The sequence below is a fragment of the Clupea harengus genome, unplaced genomic scaffold (assembly GCF_900700415.2).
Source record: "Clupea harengus unplaced genomic scaffold, Ch_v2.0.2, whole genome shotgun sequence".
NCBI lineage: Eukaryota > Metazoa > Chordata > Actinopteri > Clupeiformes > Clupeidae > Clupea > Clupea harengus.
The window spans coordinates 395,001-417,890 of record NW_024879564.1 but is presented as its reverse complement, the minus strand read 5'-3'; the positions used below and the strand labels follow the sequence as shown (position 1 = coordinate 417,890).

The window sequence follows — 22,890 nt, the reverse complement described above, 5'->3', positions numbered from 1 at the left end:
TGATGTATCCTCTCAATACTCTAATTACTTGTAAATTGTTACTAGATGAGAGTGGTCCTGACTAAACTGAAAATGCATCAGTTCCCACCTCCATTTTAGGAGTTGAAGGGGTAGGAGGAAACAGGATTTATCTAATAGTGTGCATTCAGAAAGTCTGTATAACAGCATAATAAAAGACTAAATATTACTTTAAAATGAAAGGTGATGCTGTTTACAAAGTGTCCTGAGAAATCAATAGAAATGAAAGGATAGAGGGAAATAAAAGTGGTGCTGAGTTGTTTACAGCGTACTACTAATATAAATCATAGTTAAGGGCTACAGAAATAATCAAAAAATTCATGACAATAAGGACATGTATAACACCAACCTTAATGTCTGCAGTTTGCAGTGGGGACTAGACAGTCCGTTAGAGAGAAGCTGAATTCCAGAATCTCCCAGGTCATTGTTACACAGATCCAGCTCTGTCAGAGAGTTTGGTGACTGAAGAACTGTAGCCACAATTCCACAGGACTTATCTGTAAGTGTGCATTCAGCAAGTCTGCAAAACATAGTGACAAAAGACAAAATATTAATCTGGAATTACAAAAAAGCAATACCTTTCTGAAGGTGTCCTGATAAATCATTATAATGAAAGGTTACATATTCCATTTACATTACATTTAGTCATCTAGCAGACACTTTTATCCAAAGTGACGTACAAGGGACAGAACAATCAAGCTACGAGCAATAGAGACCTAGTGTAACAATAAATACTATTTTACATAAAAAACAGAAAAAAGCTCTGGTAGTGCTAGGCAGCTCGTTCCACCAACGTGGAACTACGAATGAGAATAGTCTAGATTGCCGTACTTGCACAGACGGCAGTGCTAAACGATCCCATTAGACGAGCGCAACATCCTGTGGGTTAACCTTTGCCCTTACAAGAGCATTTAAGTAGGAGGGAGCAGAACCAGCAATCACTCTGTAAGCAAGCACAAGTGACTTGAACTTAATGTGAGAAGCTACAGGCAGCCAGTGGAGCTCAATGAGTAGCGGGGTGACGTGTGCCCTTTTCGGTTGGTTGAACACCAGACGCGCCTGGCGTTCTGGATCATCTGTAGTGGTTTCACCACGCATGTCGGCAGGCCCGCGAGGAGGGAAATCACTAAGGTTTGTACCAGCAGCTAGGTGGCATACTGGGTTAGGTACGGCCTGATTTCGCAGATGTTGAATAGAGCAGCCGGCACAACCGAGAGACAGCGGCAATGTGGTCGGTGAATGTTAGTTGACACCTAGATTTTTTGCTGCTTTGGAAGGAAAATATGATAAGGTGATGGAGATAATTTGCATATACTGTTAATTACTTAAGAATGTATGAATCATGTGCTTATGAAATGGCTTTTCTGTGCGTGTGTGTAACTTAGAATACTAGGTGCCACTTAGTCTGCATATGTACAAGAGCATGTTTAGACCAGAAGTGATAAGAAGGGTCGAACTGTGCTTCTTCTGACCTTGCAAAACTTCCATCCTTGCCTCGGACATCAGAAATCCACCACGTGGTTATCTCTGCTGAACGCTCAACTTCTGCCTATATAAACCTTATGCGATGTGTTTAATATTGCTTCACTTTCAGCCTTGTGCTGGGAGTGAGCCCGATTGCAATTATTGGGCCTCATTTAAGAAGGAATTTCTTCTGAATTGGATTTAGGAAAACATTTGGCATTCATGAAAGTTTTCTCATCTGGGATTTGTTCTGAACTTCAGAAGACTTTCCGAACTCGAAATAGCAGTCGTAACCGTGGGCCCTCTTGTGGTTTTTTGAGGAATCGCATTTAAGAAAACTTTCCGTGTTAGAAGTGTTAATGAATTTGTGAGAAATCGTTGGTGATTGCGTTCACATCAACTCTACAGACATCCTCGGATTAAAATAATTATAATAATAATAATTACGAGAATATTTGTATCATTAACAATTACGTTTCACATGTATAGTCATGATTCTACGAGGCACCGTGATGTCATAAAATAAATAAAACAACTACACCAGAATTCTGCGCACGTCTAGTGAGCGTCGTTTGGCACTGCCGTCTGTGCAAGTACGGCAATCCAGAATTTTCATTTGTAGTTCCACGTTGGTGGAACGAACTGCCTAGCACCAGAGCTCCCTCTCTACCTTTAAGAAGCTTTTGAAGACCCAACTCTTCAGAGAGCACCTCCCTTCCTAACTGGCACTTCGACTAGTGCTTAACTTGTACTTACAGCAGTTACATTCCTGCACTTCGTTTTTATTTTCTATTTCGTTTTTCTATTTCTTATGTAAAGTAGTATTTATTGTTACACTAGGTCTCTATTGCTCGTAGCTTGACTGTTCTCTCCCTTGTACGTCGCTTTGGACAAAAGCGTCTGCTAAATGACTAAATGTAAATGTGAATGTACACGAACACTGCAAATGTAAGTGAATAAATGAATAAGCACTAAACTCAATCGCGTTAAAATAGCCATAGTGGAATAGAATGGACACATCTACATCCTGCGACAGTCAGTTGGCTACCTCCACCTCTGCACCGGTAAGTTAGATCTGCGTTTACTTGTGCTCACTTTCCGCTTTGACATGACTCGCTTACGAGTTGCTTTCGTGTGGACTCGGTAGATTCCGACAGCACACGTCACTACGGTTGCGTGCCCTTGTAAGGAGCTGGCGGGGCGTGTATGTATGCTAATTCAGGAGCACGAGAACGCGCTTTCAATTTAAGAAAACTCTTCCGGTGGAGCACAGCTTAGAACACTTCTGCTGCGTAGGAATACATTTTCAAACGTTCATGAATTTGGCGGATGTCTTTTCCTTACGTTGTTTTTCCGAAGCCCGTAAGAAAGATTTCAGAAAATGTTCGAGAATGAGGCCCATTGTTTGTCTAATAAATATACTTATATGCAGCTCCGGAGTCCTGAGGTAACTAGGGTGAATTTTCACCCATCATAAGGAGTCAATTTTTATATCGATGTTGCGGTGTATAGTTGACAAAGGCTGCATCGCCAATCTTCTTATGACTGCTTCTGGTGACCTGTAATAGACCTGTATCTGATGATCGCAGTGTTCTAGCTGGTGTGTAGTTAGTAAAAGAGTTAGCAATGTAGCTAGGTCCTTGTCCATTTAGAGCTTTGTATGTGAGGAGGAGGACCTTGAAGTCAATTCTAAAGGTAACAGGAAGCCAGTGTAAAGAAGCTAGGACAGGACTAATGTGTTCTCTCCTTTTAGTTTTGGTTAATAGTCGAGCTGCAGAGTTTTGAATGAGCTGGAGTCTTTCAGTTGTTTTCTTGGGAAGACCAGCAAAAAGTGAATTACAGTAGTCTAGCCGGCTTGATATGAAAGCATGAATTAGCTTCTCGGCATCATTTTGGTTAATGAATGGTCGCACTTTTTCTATGTTCCTGAGGTGAAAGAAAGCTGTTTTGGTGACTTTGTTAATGTGGGAGTTAAAATTCAAATCTGAGTCCAGGATGACCCCGAGACTTATCACCTCAGGTTTAATCCAGCGGGTTAAACCTCCTAGATTCTTCGTTAGCATCTCTCTTTTTGATTTGGGGCCGATAAGTAGGACTTCAGTTTTGTCCTCATTTAATTTTAGAAAGTTATCGTTCATCCATTTGTTTATTGCCAATAAACAGTTGGTAATGGAGTTTATGGCTGTCGCATCGTTAGGTTCAGCGGATATATACAATTGTGTGTCGTCCGCGTAGCTATGAAAATCTATACTATATTCTTTGATGATGTCACCGAGTGGTAACATATAAAGAGAAAAAAGTAATGGACCTAAGCAGCTCCCTTGTGCAACCCCATAGCAACTTTCATGTTTCTCAGACATATGGTCTCCTAGACTAACATAAAACTTCCTTCCTCTGATATATGTTTTGATACAGTTCAATACACAGTCAGATAACCCAATAAGCTTTTCAAGTCTATTGATTAAGATGTCGTGATCAATGGTATCAAAAGCCGCACTAAGATCAAACAGGATAAGTATAGAGACTTTATTTGCATCAGAGTTTAGTCTGAGGTCGCTAATTATTTTGGTGAGAGCGGTTTCAGTACTGTGATATTTTCTGAAACCTGACTGAAAGACTTCCAAGATATTATTTTCTTCGAGAAAGAAAATATTATTGGACTAATACTATCTTTTCCAGTACTTTACTAATAAATGGAAGATTTGATATCGGTCTATAGTTTGCTAGTGTACTGGTATCCAGTTTGGGTTTCTTTAATAGGGGCTTTACAACAGCTGTTTTGAAGGGATCTGGGAAAACGCCAGTTCTAAGGGATGTGTTTATAATGTCTAGGACCGGACCTGAGACACTATCAAACACTCGCTTAAAGAATGTGGTGGGAATAGGATCAATATCTGAAGTTGTAGAGTTACATTCAATGACGGTTTTGGAAAGTTCATTAAGTGTGATACATGTAAAAGTGCTCATGGTTATGTTGCAAGATCTACTGATGTCAATTTCACCTTCAGTAGTAGTGATACTAGCTCTGATCGAAGTTATTTTGTTCTTGAAGAACAGAGCAAGCTCTTCACATTTAGCTGCTGAGGATAGTGGGGGGGCAGGGACAGTGTTTAGAAGCCGGTTGATGGTAGAGAAAAGAAAAGGTGTAGATGGCAAAGAGAAGTGGTCCTAACACCAAGCCATGGGGCATCTCTGTGGTGAGGTACAGACAGCTGACCTTGCCATGACACATTGACTGTGGATGTAAACAGTGTTGTAGTGGCATAATATAAGAGTGCTGTGATTGTGTGTACAAACGTAACCAATGAGCTGTAGTGTTACCGTAGTTCACAGGTGTTTGGTGTGACGTGTAGTAGGACTGCCCCATTGCCTTGTTTTCTTTCTCTCTCGGTCTGCTGTCCACTGATTGCTGTCCTCTCCCTCCGTTTTAGCTCCACCAATCCGTGAACCTCGGACGTGATTGAACGCAGTACTTAATGCAGACGGGAACTTATCCATAGGGGAGGCGTTTTGTGAAGGGAGCACCGGAATCCACGAGCGGCCTGGTTGCAATTGAGTGGCTACATCTTTAGATGTTGGTATAAAGGAGTTTTCCTCCGTGGCGATTGCGCCTCCCAAGCCAGCTCTGCTACAGGCTTGTATTCCGCCTGGAGAGTTTCTCTATCAGGCACGCAAGGTTCCTGTGCTTCCTCGCCTGTTGCAGGCTTCGACCTCCGTAGGTACTTTGTATGTGTGTAACTGAGCATCGGAACCGGCCTAGCTATTGCTATTCAGGCGTCATTGACGCTGCCGGTTGCCGTGAGTAGCTTGTGTGGTTGCCAGTTTTGTGACCGATCCTCGTAGTCACATTGGCAGTTTACCAATGGTTGCCAGACATTGTGTTTTAGCTGCTATTCCGAACACCTGTTATTTATACTATTTATTGCCTGTACCTATTTATTGGGGATTAGTGGACTGCCCACTGTCCCTTGTTGGTATTTTTGTATCTGTTTTTACTATTGTGACATTAAATTACAATGCATTGTACTCTTGCCTATTGTGAGTGTTTTAACCAGCCACAAGCTTGAACGAACCTGTGCTAAACTTAAGTTCATTATAATTACTGCCCTTCTGGGCTGGCGTAGTCGGCTACTTCACTATTCCCTAGTGGTTAATCTTAGTATAGGCCTTTTCGGCCCTTACACAAGAACAAGGAAAAACCTGCACGCAGGGGTGCAGAACAAAACAGAGATAGTCACAGAAGACCTGGGGTCGTGGGCACGGAGCTACTGAGCGATCTGGGAAATCGCGGAATCAGGAAATGCTGGCGTGGAATACTGGAGACACGGCACTGGCGGGAGTGGGATCCCGTAGACCAGGAACTTGGAGTCGGAAACCCGGCGGACAAGGAAAGCTCTGAAGTTGTCTCCCAGGAGACGGAATCCTGGTAAAGCTAGAAGTCGGTGGAAGCTGGTCGTCTTGGGCAATAACTACGTACATGTATTGGCATTCATGTGCACATTACTCCTACACACTAGTGGTGTAGATTTCATATAGCCATATAACTTATAACTATAAATTATGAAATGCATTTCTCATACTGTTCTTATCATCTCTATCTTTGAACCCCCCCCCCCCCTCCCCAACGCCTTCTAACTGGTGAACATGGAATAATAAGAAACAACTAAAAAGTTTGCCGTTCAACCGTGAAAAAACTTGGTTAGGTGTTAGTAGACGCTAAGTCAGAATTCCATTCCATTCCAAAACTCCATTATGGCTGATGGCTACATACAGCAAATACTATTTATTTCCATTGCATTATTTTTCCTTTCCTCAATAACGTATTCAGATACATTCCAAATACACAAAGACAGACACACACACACATACATATAAATGCGAGACAGATAGTTACCATGGCATAACACTATTCACAACATAGATACTTCACCAGATACTTAAGCGTAATTTATAGTCAGCCTTTTACGCAGACACGCAGACACGTAGAGCCCTCTCCGTCATTGCAAACCCTCTCCGAGCAACTCTCCCTGACCTTCCAAATTTTTTAACTATCCGTCTCCGTCAATCCGTCAATACATCGCTGTTTACTTTGTGGGTAGTAGTATGTTAATATTAGATAGCAGATAGATTAGAAATCCCCTCAGACGTATTTTTCAGTTACAATAACTTTTTTACATTGCACTATTTCTTGGTAACTTTAAAAAAATCGAAGCAAAAAAAAGTCAAACAAACAACTATTTATACGACCATATACAGAATTTGGTCCGCCATCTTTTTTTTTCAGCAGCCACATATCAGTCCAGACCAGTTACCAAACTATTTGTGAATCCTGACTTTACTGTGTTCATCAAAGGGCAGACTTAAATACTAAAAGTCAAACTTACATTAAAATGTATGCAATGCAATGATGTGAAGTTATCAACCTGCAGTGAAAATGGAATATTTATCTCCTATATCATGACTCATTTATGCATTTATGCATCTGCTGGTATCTTTACATGTTTCATACTGCACGTCAGCAGTGGATAGCAGTGACATCAAAACTATTAATCAGTCATGCACAGTTCTGTAGTGGAAGGGACATAATCAACACAAGGTCACATTTTGTCAAAAATAACAATGAAAAAATAAGTTCATCCATCTCCATTAGAAACTCACCGTGCCCTTCTGTAGCATCTCATAGCAGGGAGCAATCTCCTGCGTCCCTCATTTGATGTGTTGTATTTCTTCAGCTCAAACTCATCCAGCACCTCCTCAGACATCAGAAGCATGTGGGCCAGTGCTGAGCAGTGAGCAGGAGACAATTTCTGTTTGATGTTCTTTGGTGACTCCAGATATTTTTTTAATTCTTTGTGCATGGAATGATCGTTCATTTCAAATAAGCAATGGAAAAGATTGATGCATCGTTCAGGAGAGAGATCTTCGCTGTTGAGCTTCTTAATGTATTGACATATTTCCTTGGTGCTCTTTGAGCTGCTGTATTCATGGTTCAGTAGACCTTTCAAAAGTCTCTGATTGCTCTCCAGAGAGATGCCCATAAGGAAGCAAAGGAAAAGGTCCAGGTGTCCATTCCTGCTCTTCAAAGCTTTATCCACTGCACTCTTAAGTAACACATGTAGATGATCTTGAGATTGTAAGCCCAGCACTGATTGAAGAGATGATAAAAAATGACTGGGTTTATGTTCTTCACTTAGGAGGGATTTCAGGGCCTCAAGGTTCCCAGCCACATAAGAGTGAAACACAAACACAGCTGCCAGAAACTCCTGGATGCTCAGATGCACAAAGCAGTAGACCTTCCTCTGGTGAAAAACAGATTCTTCCTTGAAGATTTCAGTGCACATGCCAGAGTACACTGAGGCTTCACTGACATCAATGCCACACTTTCTCAGATCTCCCTCGTAAAACATCAGATTGCCATTCTCTAGATTATTGAAAGCCAGTTCTCCAAGCTTCAGTAAAATGTCCTTCTGAGATTTTAGAAGTTTTTCTTCATCTGTCTCAGTTCCACTCTGATACTTCTGATCCTTCCTTCTGGTCTGGATGAGCAAGAAGCGTATGAACATCTCAGTCAGAGTTTTGGGAATGTCTTTAGTGTTGTCCAGCATCTGCTGAAGTACAGTGGCTGCAATCCAACAGAAGACTGGAATGTGGCACATGATGTGGAGACTCCTGGATGCCTTAATGTGTGAGATGATTCTGCTGGCCTGACTCTCATCACTGATTCTCTTCCTGAAGTACTCTTCCTTTTGTGGGTCATTAAACCCTCGTACTTCTGTCACCTGATTGATGCACTGAGCAGGAATTTGACTGGCTGCTGCTGGTCGTGAGGTTATCCAGATGTGTGCAGAGGGAAGCAGAGTTCCCTGAATGAGGCTCGTCATCAGAACATCCACTGATGATGTTTGTTTTAAATCAGATATCATGTTCTGTTGGTATTTCAGAGGTAATCGGCTTTCATCCAAACCATCAAAGATGAACAAAACCTGACAGTTGTTGTATTCTTCACCATCCTTCAGCTCCTTCAGTTCAGGATGGAAGTCAAGCAGAAGCTTGTGAAGACTATACTGATCACTCCTGACCAAATTCAGCTCACGGAAAGGAAGGGGAAATATAAAGTCTACATTCTTATTGGCTACCCCATCTATCCAATCAAGAATGAACTTCTGCACTGAAACTGTTTTTCCAATGCCAGCAACACCTTTGGTCATCACAGTTCTGATGTTCTTCTCCTGACCAGGTAAGGGCTTGAAGATGTCATTGCAGTTGATTGGTGTGTCTTCTGTGGTTTGTGCTCTGGATGCTGACTCTACCTGCCAAACCTCATGTTCCTTATTCACCCCTTCACTCTCTCCCTCTGTGATGTAGAGCTCTGTGTAGATCTTATTGAGGAGTGTCTGAGCTCCTGGTTTTATAATGCCTTCAGATATGTTCTCAAACTTCCTCTTCAGAATGGCTTTATGCTTCTCTATAACTCTCCTCAGGACTTCATCAGCTGTTTATCATTAATAAAAATGAACATAGAAATATATTAGTATCATTTGTATGATGAATAACAATATTGATTTTCATTTGTGATTGCTTCAGCCAAATTATCATTGACATTCCAGACACAAATATACATTTGCCATTCACTACTGTTGCTCCTTACACATTAAAATGGATTTAATTTTATCTGCTGTAGATCTACAGCAGATAAAAGGGATGGGGAATATTTCTCCTACCAAGAGCCATGCGATTATTTAGAAAGTAATTTGTGGACCTACATGACTACACCTAGTCTACTCCTGTGTAAATGCTATATGGCCCAGAGGTTGGAAGTTCCCGACCCCTGGTCCAGCCAATCTAAACCCTCATGTTGTGTTTGCAACATGGTTAGACTTGTTGTGGAATGCTGCTGTAGTCTCTCCACCCGCTCTATTTTTAGAAACCCCCGGCCTACATGTACCCACCTCCACCACACTGTCATGCCCTTAATCTACACCAAAGTCTGTGCTAGCAATGTACATAATTGCCACCATCAACATAGTTTTCTGTTCCATTACTCTACTTACCCTTGTAATAGTAACCTATGAGCACACTGTATACCCACTAAGCTGTTCTACAATACTTGATATTACATCCATGAACAGTCATAATTGACCGGTCTGTCAAATGTTAGTAAGGCTTTTTAAAAACATTTGATTTAGATCTATTTTGATTTAAACCTTTTTAACGATGCAATTAATGATATATTATTTCTAAGTTTTAAGTTTATTAAAATTAAATAAATAAAGTTTTTAAATTATGTTGTATTGGTCAATTTTATTCAAAATAAGGGACATTCAAAAACAACCTTAACACACATACGACTCCCACTACACCACTGATTCTAAATTAATTTTAAATTTCTGTTGTGATAAAGTGATGATGTTTAGGTCATATCCAAGTCAAGTTCACTATTTAAAGCTCAACTCAAAATGTTGTTAGCTTTCTAAAATGGCTGAAAGGAAGACAGACAAGAAATATATATCTTTCCAGCCCCAATGGACTGATGAATATGTGTATGAGGAGAGAGCTGCACATGGGGCATGTGTGCATAATCTTCTTGTGATGTACACAAAAAAACAACAACAAAACTATATAAATTGTTCTTCTTCTTTTTTTTGCTGGCTCCTTTAACAAAAATCACTGTTTTTGTATGGCTCTGCCAGCTGAAAAGGTTCCCGACCCCTGTCTTCTAGGCTATTCCTTCATCAGATCTCATAACAGTATAAACATCAGGAAACCCTCACCTGGTTTGCTCCTTCTGTCTGGTGTGTGTTCAGTGTGCCGGTGTCTGCTGCTTTCTACCATGTCTGTGGGTTCATCCAGAAGAGGCTGTAGAGAAGGTTGAGTTCTGCATGTCTTTCCACACTGGGGATAGGCTTGGTCTCCTGGTAGTCCTGGCTGCTCCCAGTAGCTGCTGATGCACTGCCTGCAGAAACTGTGTCCACAGGTGGTGATGACTGGGTCCCTCAGTACCCTCTCACACACTCCACATCTGGACTGATCCAGAGTCAGATCAGCACTCAATTCACTGTAGAGGCATAACATGAAGCCGACTTAATATTTGACTGATAAATACACTTATTTTAGTGTATGAAGGATTTTTACCCATGGTGAAGGAAATACATTATTACCCTATTACCCTACATTGAGTCAACTGGGATACATTTCACAACACTAATTCAACAGTGAATGTTGTAATAATATGTCTGTTTTCACCAGTTAGTGTGACCTCCAGGACAGTCATGGCACCCCACCCCTGAAGAACTGAAGACTTTCTTTGGTATGTCTATCTATATGTCTTGCCTTAGGTACATACAAATTAAGTAGTAATCAGCTGCCTTAATGTAAATGTAGATAGACACTTCAAGTTACCCAACTTGAAAAGGAGGGGGATATGATTGAACCCCAAAGGGCTCACTCTATGACTGGAGGGGAGCTAAAGGATGTTCCAGTAGGTTACACAGGTTGTCCAGTCAGAACAGAGAGATGCCAACTTCCCAATAAATATGTTGATTATGTACACACACACACTGTACACACACACTAATGACATAGTCTGTGAATTCCTTGATGTAACCGTGCTACAATGAACATTGAAGCCTGTGAATGAACCGTGCCGTGAATATTGAACCGTGGCGTAATAAAATGAACTAGACATAATCAAATGTCAAATATCAAAGACATAAAAATACGAAAAATTGTATACAAACAAGGATGATGACAAACCCAAGGTAAATTAATACAATATTAATATACCATTACAATATTATATAATGTATTCTCTGCCTATTCAAATATGCAGTTTTATTTTTTCAGTTCATGTCACGAATTCCCCTGAATTCTAGTTTGTTTTCATCTGGGTTGTGTGCATGTGTTATCATCTCCTGTCATTACAGATCCGGCTACGCCCACATGCTCGGCAATCTCCTCATCTCTCTCACCTGTTAATCTCCGCCCATCTCTGCACCTGCAGCTCATCTCCGCATTAGGGGCTGTGTATTTATACCTGCCCGCTATCATCTGTTCTTTGCCAGATTGTCTCGTGTGTTTTGCCAAGCTCTCCCGCGATTTGTATGTTAACCATAAGCCTGATTACCCTGTGTTTAGACCTTGGACTGTACCTCGGATTCCGTTTTCTCTGCCTGCTCCTCGTCTGACTTGTCTGCCTGTATTATCTGATCTCCCGGTTCTGACCCTGCCTGCCTGCCTGCCCACCGATTACGGATTACCCTGCCTGCTCCTTGTCGGATGGTTTGCTGTACGGACGGATCTCCCGGTTTTGACTCTGCCTGCCTGTTCCCTGGATTACTCTGCCTGCTTCCCTGTAGTATTACTGAGACACTGGGCTGATGACCAGGGTTTGACTCTGTTGTGTTATAACCAAGTAAAGAAACGCAAAACTACTTTCTGTGTCTGTCGTGCTTTTGGGTTCCTATTGTGTCTGTACCTGAAATCGTTACAGTTCATTCAGTTTTTATCAGCTTCTTCGGACAACGTTTATAACGATATCTTAAGCTTCAACATTGTTGTATTGTTTCAGAGCCTACTTTATTATGATGTCTGCTTCATAAAGCCTTGCTTCATATATTTGGAGATGGAGGTCCGTTGCTGTTTAACATGTGCAATATGAACCCTTTGTGTGTGTGTGTGTGTGTGTGTGTGTGTGTGTGAGTGTGTGTGAGAGTGAGAGAGAGAGAGAGAGAGAGACACACACACACACACACACACATATAAACTCCCCCCACATACACATCTTTATCTCATCTTGAGTACTCTTCAAAATAGTGTGTGTGTGTGTGTGTGTGTGTAGGTATGTCTGTGTCTGTAGAATTGCATGTGACAAGACTGACATGTCTGAATAACTGACATAAAAACTAAAGGCTTAAAACTCACTTTAGACCTGATGGAACTGGTTCACTGCTGAAATTGGCTGGGTAATCCATAGACTGGTCACTCTTCATAGACACACAGCTGGGCACTGGAGATGGAGGTCTGTGTGTGTGTCGTCTACGAACACAAGTTCTCTCAAGTTCATGAATGAATGAATGAATGTGTTCACACTTAATGTTATATAACAATATCTGCAGGTGAGAAGGTCAAATCCCCCCCTTCTCAAGTGACAAAAAAGGGGAGTTTTCACTCATGTTGCCCTGCAAGAGACTTGGTCTCCCCTTCTACACCACCAAGTCCAGTCGCCACATCCCAAAATGTGGGGTGACCGCCTCAGTCCCTCACACTGCACCAATGCAGAATGAATCACACACACACACACACACACACACACACACACACACACACACACACACACACACTCTCAAACACACTCATACACACATCCACTCTCACACACACTCACACCCTCTCCTTAACCTGTACATGGTTCCCATTATGGAGTTTAGGTTAAACTTTTGGTTTGTTACGGATGGGAAGCTTAAATCTTCAGCTTTTTTATCTTATCTTGCCAGTCCTCTTTCATAATAGTGTGTCTGTGTGTGTGTGTGTGTGTGTGTGTGTGAGTGTGTCTGTCTCTAGAATTGCATGTGACAAGACTGACATGTCTGAATAACTGACATAAAAACTAAAGGCCCCGTCACACCATGACGTTCTGGTCAACGTTCTATGATGTTAGAGGAAACGTTGGTAATTGTCCATGGTCGCTGGTATTGCGCCAGAAGAGCTTTGTGTGAAAGCTGGTGAACGCTGTAATCGTCGGTAATCGTCGGTGATCGGAGGAGAACGCTGGTCCAAAAAAAAAGTTTTGAACATGCACAAAAGTTCTCATGGAGATCAGCGTTCTTCAACGTTTAATTTAAACGCTGGAAAACTTTCGTGGAACGTTTTATTAACTTTGCACGCGTTTGGCTATCGTAGTCAGTCGTTGGGTAGGGTAGACTGAGTAGCCTACAGTTGATGCACCCGAAATAACTTATGTGCGCAGCAATCCTGAGACGTGATTTTTAGTTTGGACATGCCTACTAACGTCCTCTTTGATCCAGGGAAATTTGAGCACCTAACCCATCTCTCGTAGGAAGATATCGTCGAAAGTTTTTTCACCAAGGGAAGATCTTGATTTTATCATGTCCCTTCTACAATTAATATGTAATTAACCATACGTGATCAACAAACGCAACTTAAGGCCCCGTCACACCATGACGTTCTGGTCAACGTTCTATGATGTTAGAGGAAACGTTGGTAATCGTCCATGGTCGCTGGAATTGCGCCAGAAGAGCTTTGTGTGAAAGCTGGTGAACGCTGTAATCGTCGGTAATCGTCGGTGATCGGAGGAGAACGCTGGTCCAAAAAAAAAGTTTTGAACATGCACAAAAGTTCTCATGGAGATCAGCGTTCTTCAACGTTTCATTTAAACGCTGGAGAACTTTCATGGAACGTTTTATTAACTTTGCACGCATTTGGCTATCATAGTCAGTTGTTGGGTAGGTTAGACTGAGTACAGTTGATGCACCCGAAATAACTTATGTGTGCAGCAATCCTGAGACGTGATTTTTAGTTTGGACATGCCTACCAATGTCCTCTTTGATCCAGGGAAATTTGAGTACCTAACCCATCTCTCGTAGGAAGATATCGGCGAAAGTTTTTTCACCAAGGGAAGATCTTGATTTTATTGTCCTTTCTACAATTAATATGTTATTAACCATACGTGATCAACAAACGCAATTTACATCATTGCAAACATTATTCTGTGCACTATACATCTACATATTCAATGCTATCATGTCATGCAAGGTCATTGCATAATCTAGCGAAAAGCGGAGTGGAGGGTATATGCTTGCTTGAGCCAGCATGAAGTAGATGTAGCCTACTGAACTTGAACATAGCTGAGCACTGTTATAGCTGGTGCTGTTCCATGGCAGATGGATATGATATGAAGACTCTTGTGACAGGGACAATGTGTGTGGATGTGTTGATGTTTTCTAATAATAAACATTGAGAAAATTCAGTGTCAAATTTAAATCATTTATTTTAATAACATAAAACCCCAGGAATAATGCCGGTTATTTCGTAAATCACAGTAATAATAACAGTAAATCTTCGTCCGAAGACATTGCTAGTGAAAGAGGCTTTGTATTCTTCTTACTTTCAGCAGGATTTATCATCTTCTTACTTGCAGCAGCGCTAGTAGCAGACACGTCAGCACACGTTTGTCGCGCACAAGTGACACGTCACAAGTCGCGGTTACATTCTCCTCATGCGTGAGTCCCACGTTAGTAGTCATGCTTCAGTCCTACGCTATTCTTTCGTTAAGTCACACGGCAGATGTGTCCACATCGCCCTAGAACGCTCGAAATTGAACGATTAGAAAGTTCAGAGAATGTTGACCAGAACGTCATGGTGTGACGGGGCCTTTACATCATTGCAAACGTTATTCTGTGCACTATACATCTACATATTCAATGCTATCATGTCATGCAAGGTCATTGCATAATCTAGCGAAAAGCGGAGTGGAGGGTATATGCTTGCTTGAGCCAGCATGAAGTAGATGTAGCCTACTGAACTTGAACATAGCTGAGCACTGTTATAGCTGGTGCTGTTCCATGGCAGATGGATATGATATGAAGACTCTTGTTACAGGGACAATGTGTGTGGATGTGTTGATGTTTTCTAATAATAAACATTGAGAAACACAAATTCAGTGTCAAATTTAAATCATTTATTTTAATAACATAAAACCCCAGGAATAACGCCCGTTATTTCGTAAATCACAGTAATAATAACAGTAAATCTTCGTCCGAAGACATTGCTAGTGAAAGAGGCTTTGTATTCTTCTTACTTTCAGCAGGATTTATCATCTTCTTACTTGCAGCAGCGCTAGTAGCAGACAGGTCAGCACACGTTTGTCGCGCACAAGTGACACGTCACAAGTCGCGGTTACATGCTCCTCATGCGTGAGTCCCACGTAGTAGTCATGCGTCAGTCCTACGCTATTTTTTCGTTAAGTCACACGCCAGATGTGTCCACCTCGCCCTAGAACGCTCGAAATTGAACGATTAGAAAGTTCAGAGAACGTTGACCAGAACGTTATGGTGTGACGGGGCCTTTAGAATGGCTGACACTGAATTATAAACACATTTCATTCCAGCAAGCCACAGCTCATTAGTAGTATCTTTATTAATTAGGCTTTTCACTCTTTATGATAACACAACATTTTAGAAACTGGTACCTGACAAAGGGACCACTGACTGTGAGTCACGCTATATATCATTTTCCATGTACAACATGGTTCCAAAATAGGTGTGCCCTCAGGTTAGGGGTGTGAGCTGTGATGTGCAAATGTCAAATGTAACAGATGTTGTCATCTGCATGATTGGCAACTGTGTCAGCTATTAAGAGCAATACAGATAGCTTGGCAAAAGATGTGGAGATGTTATTTTGGACATTTCCTGGAGTGAAATAAGTTAGCAGTGCACATATAGTAGGTGGCCCTCAAGCACCTTTTATATTTTAGTTTTTTAATATACTAATTATGGCACCAAATTTCAATGAAAAGCGTGGTGTAACTATGCCTGCCAACTATATTTGGATTCTAATTCAGCAAGACCGCATGAGCCCTTGCGCCTCCCCCTTCTCTTGACAACAACTGTAGTTACTACACACTGTCAAGGATTTGTCGGGGATCGAACCCGGGTCGCTGGATCGGTAACCCCACGCTCAGCCGAGTGAGCTAGTTAGGATTCAGTTGCAGAGGAGTGTTTCTTGGTTTCTTTATTCTTACAACAAATGATAGTTCCATAAACGGGGAAACGAACACACAGAAGATAATCCCAGGAAACAGAGGATACAGTCCAAAAACACAGGAGATTCTAACAAACGGTTTAAATCCAAAAAGGCAAACTAAAGAGGCTACTAAATGGGTAACTTTCAAAAGTGAACTAGCCTAGCACGAGAGGCGAAGCCTGGAGGCAACGCAAACAAAAGGCAGCGTGAGAGCTGCACAAAGGACCAACCTTAACTCGCGCTAGGCCTAGGGGAACACTGGCGATTGCTACTCTCATTGAGTAAAACGGAAACGACGCAATAATGAGCCGGCTAACCTAGCCGGGTATTTATACCCCTACTAATCACAGTATACATGGGAAACAGATGAGTAACATAATTAGTGTAGATGGGACACAGATGCGTAACACAATCAGTATAGATGAGACACAGGTGAGTAACACAATGACACTAGTATCACGATAAGACTTTCCAATTGTCCTTTGGCCAGCAGATGGCGCCAATGTCCCCAAACTGAGACAATCATAGTCCAAAGTCATGACAGTACCCCCCCCCCTTAGGGGCGTCTCCTGACGCCACCTTGGTGATCAGGATTTCTGCGATGAAAGTCCCTGATGAGAGAGTCATCAAAGATATTCCGAGCCGGGACCCAAGAACGTTCCTCCGCGTCGTAGCCCTCCCAATCCACCAGATACTGTACTCCCCGCCCCACCCTGCGGGAGTCCAGCAACCGGCGGACTGTAAAGGCAGGTTGCCCACCGACGATGCGAGGGGTTGGAGGCGGCCTGGGAGCCGGAGCCAGCGGTGAGGATAGAAGAGGTCGCAGAAGGGACACGTGGAACGATGGGTTAATCCTCAATGTCCGCGGGAGCTGGAGCCGGTAGGTGACAGGGTTTATCTTCTGGACGATCCTAAACGGGCCAATGAATCTGGGAGCCAGCTTGCGGGATTCCACCCGCAAGGGAATGTCCCGTGAAGACAGCCATACCCTCTGCCCAGGGCGAAAGGATGGCGCCGGTCTCCGGCGTCGGTTCGCCTGGGCCTGGTTGGTCTCCGCGGTGCGCAGGAGCGTCTGCCGGGTCCTCCGCCAGGTCTGTCTACACCGCTGCATGAAGCCTTGGACTGAAGGCACCCCAACGTCCTCCTCCTGCTCGGAGAACAGAGGAGGCTGGAACCCAAACTGGCACTGGAATGGGGAGATGTTAGTGGCCGAGGACTGAAGGGTGTTGTGTGCATACTCAGCCCACGGCAGACACGAACTCCAGGACGATGCGTTATCCGACACCAGCGCCCTCAGGATGGTCTCGAGCTCCTGGTTTATCCTCTCCGTCTGCCCATTCGACTGGGGATGGAACCCAGAGGAGAGGCTGGCAGTAGCCCCGATTAGCCTGCAGAAGGCCCTCCATACCCTGGAGGAGAACTGAGGACCTCGATCGGACACTATGTCCTGGGGAAGGCCAAACACTCGGAAGACATGGTTAAACACCAGCTTAGCCGTCTCTAATGCAGAAGGAAGTTTTGGCAAAGGAACAAAACGACAGGCCTTAGAGAACCTGTCGACGATCACCAAAATTGCAGTCTTACCTTCTGATTCTGGTAGACCCGTCACGAAGTCCATCGAAATATGGGACCAGGGCCTGTGTGGGATGGGGAGCGGGTGCAGCAACCCCTGGGGTCGCTGGTGCGGGTTCTTGCTACGGGCGCAAACGGAGCAGGCCCCCACAAATGAGGCTACATCCCTAGCCATACCAGGCCACCAGAAGCGTCTCTGGAGAAACTCCAACGTCCGTCGAGTCCCCGGGTGTGCCGTAATGTGAGACGCATGGCCCCACTGTAGCACCTCTGAACGGACACTCCGAGGTACAAAAAGGCGTCCGGGTCTCACTCGATCTGGACCAGGTTCATCCTGCTGCGCCCGTCTGACCTTGGCCTCGATCCCCCACTGAATGGAAGCCACGATCCGGGATGCGGAAATTACAGGCCTCTCCTCCCCGTCCCGCTTCGCCGGAGAGAACTGCCGGGACAAGGCATCGGGCTTGACGTTCTTTGACCCCGGGCGGTAGGAGAGGGTAAAATCAAACCTGCTAAAGAAGAGGGACCATCGGGACTGGCGAGGGTTGAGGTGTTTCGCAACCTGGAGGTACTCGAGGTTCCTGTGATCCGTCCAGACCAGGAACGGATGTTGAGCACCCTCCAGCCAGTGCCTCCACTCCTCAAGGGCCATCTTGACGGCCAGTAACTCCCGGTCCCCAACGTCATACCGAGACTCTGTGGGGGTCAGCCGATGGGAGTAGAAGGCGCAGGGGTGGATCTTGCCATCCGTAGCCCGTTGGGAAAGAATGGCCCCAACTCCCACCTCTGAGGCGTCCACCTCGACAATGAAAGACCGGGAGGGGTCCGGGAGGACGAGGATGGGTGCCGAAGAGAACCGGGCCTTGAGTTCACAAAATGCCCTATCCGCCTTAGGGCTCCAAACAAAGGGACCCTTACCCTTCTTGGTGAGGGCGGAGATGGGTTCCGCTACCGAACCGAAGCCTCTGATAAACTTTCGATAAAAGTTAGCGAAGCCCAAAAATTGTTGCACCTCCTTGATGGATCTCGGAGGGCGCCAGTCCCTCACTGCCTTCGTCTTTCCTGGATCCATTTCGATCTGGGCCTCCCTGAGGATGTACCCCAGGAAGGAGACCTCCGGCCTGTGGAACTCACACTTCTGGGCTTTAACAAAGAGGTGGTTTTGGAGAAGCCTTTGGAGCACCTGCCGTACGTGCAGGCGGTGTTCCTGCTGAGAATTAGAAAAAATTAAAATGTCGTCAAGGTACACAAAGACAAAACGATTTATCATGTCTCGGAGACAGTCGTTAATCAGAGCCTGAAACACTGCCGGGGCATTAGTAAGCCCAAAAGGCATCACTTGGTACTCGTAGTGCCCTGATGGTGTGTTAAAGGCAGTCTTCCACTCATCCCCCCTCCGAATACGAACCAGGTGGTAGGCGTTCCGGAGGTCCAGTTTGGTGAAGACCACCGCCCCCTGGAGTAGATCAAAGGCTGAAGACATCAGCGGCAGGGGGTAGCGGTTGCGGATGGTGATTTTATTCAGCCCACGATAGTCTATACAGGGCCTCAGGCTTCCATCCTTCTTGCCCACAAAGAAGAACCCCGCTCCGGCTGGGGATGTGGATGGGCGGATGAAACCTGAAGCCAGGGAGTCCCTGATATAGCTATCCATGGCCATCCTCTCAGGTCGAGATAAAGAAAATAGCCGCCCGCGAGGGGGAATAGAGCCCGGGTGCAGCTCTATAGAACAGTCATATGGCCGGTGAGGTGGCAGCATAGCAGCCCGGCTCTTGCTGAAAACCTCCTGTATGTCCCAGTACTCTGGGGGCACCAGAGACAATTCAGCGGGGTCAAGGGGTTTGGGAGGTGTAAACGGAGGGTCCACGAAGAGACAGGTGGCATGGCAGGTAGGGCCCCACTCCAGGATGCGGCCAGTCACCCAGTCGAAGTGGGGATTATGACGTTTAAGCCATGGATGTCCCAAGACCACTGGGAACTCCGGAGAGCAGATCAGGTTGAATTCGATCTCCTCACGATGGTTTCCCGTCCGGAGCCGCACCTGTGATGTTATTTGGGTTACTCTACCCTTCCCCAGCGCTCGACCGTCGAGGGCCGTGATGGTAAGCGGACGCTCAAGGGTGACCAGGGGAATATTGAGCTTCCGCGCTAGGGTCCCATCAATAAAATTACCTGCCGCTCCGGAATCTACCAGACCCTGGCAAGTGTGCTGGTACTTGCCCCATGAGATGGTCGTGGGGACGAGCACCGCTTGGTCGGGCGACTGGGAAGAGAAAGTTGCGCCCGTCACAACCCTCCCCTGGCTGGACGAACTTGGCCTTTTCCCGAGAGTTCGGGACAGGACCCTCGACGGTGGCCAGTCTCGCCGCAGTACATGCAGCGCCCCTCCCGCATTCGCCGGTCCTTCTCTCTTGCAGACAGTCGTGCTCCCCCCAACTGCATAGGCTCAGGATCATCATAGGACTGGGAAGACCACAAGCTTGCCGCTTGTGGTCTCGGAGAGGACCCCTGATCGCGGCGACGCTCCCTAATCCGGGTGTCCAGCCGGACTGCGTGGGCGATCAGTGGCTCCAGCTCGGTGGGACAACCAATAGATGCAAGCCCGTCCTTAAGGGCGTCTGAAAGCCCGTGGTGGAACGCCGTCACTAGGGCCTTGTCGTTCCACTCGCTATCCTCGGCAAGCGTGCGGAATGCGATGGCATATTCCGCAACACTTCTCTTGTCCTGGCGAATAGTCATCAAAAGCCTTGCAGCGTCAGGTCCAGTAGTAGTCTGGTCGAAAACCAGCAGCATCTCCGTCTTGAACGCCCTGTAGGTAGCGCATACGGGGCCCTGCTTTGCCCAGACTGGAGTAGCCCACTCCAGAGCCCTGCCTGAGAGCCGGGTAATAACGTATGCAATCCGAGCCCGTTCAGAGGAATAGGTAATAGCCTGAAGTTCGAAAGCCAGGTCACATTGCGTGAGGAAACCACGGCAGCCCCTTGGTTCGCCATCATACCATTGTGGGGCAGTAAGCTTAGTCTCCACATGAAGAGGTCCTGGGTTGGCAGGTGCAAGTTGAGGTGTAGGTTGAAGTACTGGTTGAAGTTGCTGTGCAGCCTCGGTCTGATCCAGCAGTTGTAGTCTCTGCTCGTGTCGGAGTAGATCATCTCGGTAGCGAGCCATACTGTCCTGCTGCTGAAGCAACGCCTGCTCGTGTTGATCCAAGCGGGCCTTGGTACGAATGATCGCGTCCATCAGTTGCTCTCGCTGTGGTGCCTCCTCTGCTGACTCCATAATGATTGCGTCGTTATGTCAAGGATTTGTCGGGGATCGAACCCGGGTCGCTAGATCGGTAACCCCACGCTCAGCCGAGTGAGCTAGTTAGGACTCAGTTGCAGAGGAGTGTTTCTTGGTTTCTTTATTCTTACAACAAATGATAGTTCCATAAACGGGGAAACGAACACACAGAAGATAATCCCAGGAAACAGAGGATACAGTCCAAAAACACAGGAGATTCTAACAAACGGTTTAAATCCAAAAAGGCAAACTAAAGAGGCTACTAAATGGGTAACTTTCAAAAGTGACTAGCCTAGCACGAGAGGCGAAGCCTGGAAGCAACGCAAACAAAAGGCAGCGTGAGAGCTGCACAAAGGACCAACCTTAACTCGCGCTAGGCCTAGGGGAACACTGGCGATTGCTACTCTCATTGAGTAAAACGGAAACGACGCAATAATGAGCCGGCTAACCTAGCCGGGTATTTATACCCCTACTAATCACAGTATACATGGGAAACAGATGAGTAACATAATTAGTGTAGATGGGACACAGATGCGTAACACAATCAGTATAGATGAGACACAGGTGAGTAACACAATGACACTAGTATCACGATAAGACTGTCCAATTGTCCTTTGGCCAGCAGATGGCGCCAATGTCCCCAAACTGAGACAATCATAGTCCAAAGTCATGACACACACAAATAAAGAACCCTGCATAGCAGCATCCACATCTCCCTAACTTTTCACTGTTGTGAAATCAAACCACTACTGAATCATTTTTATGCTGGCTGCAATGGGCCAAGTAGCCAAACGTAGACAATAGCCCTCCATTAAAACACTTCCAACACCAAGGCCTTTTTTTGACTATGTTAGGTAGTCTGCCATGCCTGATATTTTTGTATATTTCACCTAACTAAAAACCATGAGGCAAAAGTGGCATTTATGATTATATTCTAGAACACCTCAGCAATAATAAAATGAGAGTAAAAGGAATGTAGTAAAAAACGTGTTTTATTCAAATGAAATCTAAAGACACTAAAATGAAATCTAGTTTTAGAGGTGCTCAGACTTTGTACAAAAACACATTGTTAATATTTTGGAAGTTTTCTTTTTTACTCTGAGCCCTGTAAACATAGGTGTTTGCTCCACATAGGTGAGTTTAGCACTCAGAAAGTGTGTGTGGTTTCAATACTAATTCTAAGTAATATAAAATGTGACACTTTTCTTCACTTAGACCACTATGCATATTGATGAGTGTTAGGGAATTATTTCCCTTATCAGGACTGTATTTAACATCAGAATTAAGAGTCACACAACCAAGAATATAATAAATAATTGACTTTTACTCTGTCAGAGAGGAGTGAATGGTGTTAGACCGCTTCTTCAACCTACACTCCTCCAAAGAGGAATGGAGTGCTTTCAGAACGCTGTTCAACCCATCACTAACTTCCCTGGTACCATGTAACAGACTTTATGCAGAGACAATATCACAGAACATGCAGGAAAACACTCCCCCCTTGTACCATCCCGTACTCTGGTTCCAAGAGATAAGAATGTTTACCTAAGACCCCCAAACCCAGACTTTAACACAACAGTCCAGAATGAGTTCACATAAACACATGGTCTCCTAATTCAGTCCTACCCTAAACATCAAATGACAGGTCTGAGTTTAACATCTCTGTTCTCACAGATAGAATTCCTCTCATCAGAACAAAGGAACCTCTGAGACTAATATCAAACTACAAACACATCATGATAATAATTATATAGCATATTTCTTTCACAATGAGAAAGGTGTGAACATTCTGGGACACCT

General features: G+C 44.5%; 1 protein-coding gene across 2 annotated transcripts in view; it reads right to left on the bottom strand.

The window, feature by feature from the left end:
- Positions 1 to 22,890, bottom strand: part of LOC116219083 (NACHT, LRR and PYD domains-containing protein 3-like) — a 55,061-nt gene continuing 32,171 nt past the window's right edge. Inside the window, exons 1-3 of one of the 2 annotated variants that reach the window (XM_042703968.1) lie at positions 10,254 to 10,569; positions 7,141 to 8,974; positions 1 to 538 (exon numbers count right to left, since the gene is read on the bottom strand). In XM_042703968.1, coding sequence (XP_042559902.1) covers positions 337 to 538; positions 7,141 to 8,974; positions 10,254 to 10,554 — 2,337 coding nt within the window. In that variant the 5' untranslated portion in view covers positions 10,555 to 10,569 and the 3' untranslated portion in view covers positions 1 to 336. Of the gene's footprint in view, positions 539 to 7,140; positions 8,975 to 10,253; positions 10,570 to 22,890 lie in introns of those variants that run through there. The other variant, XM_042703967.1, reaches the window with a different exon arrangement.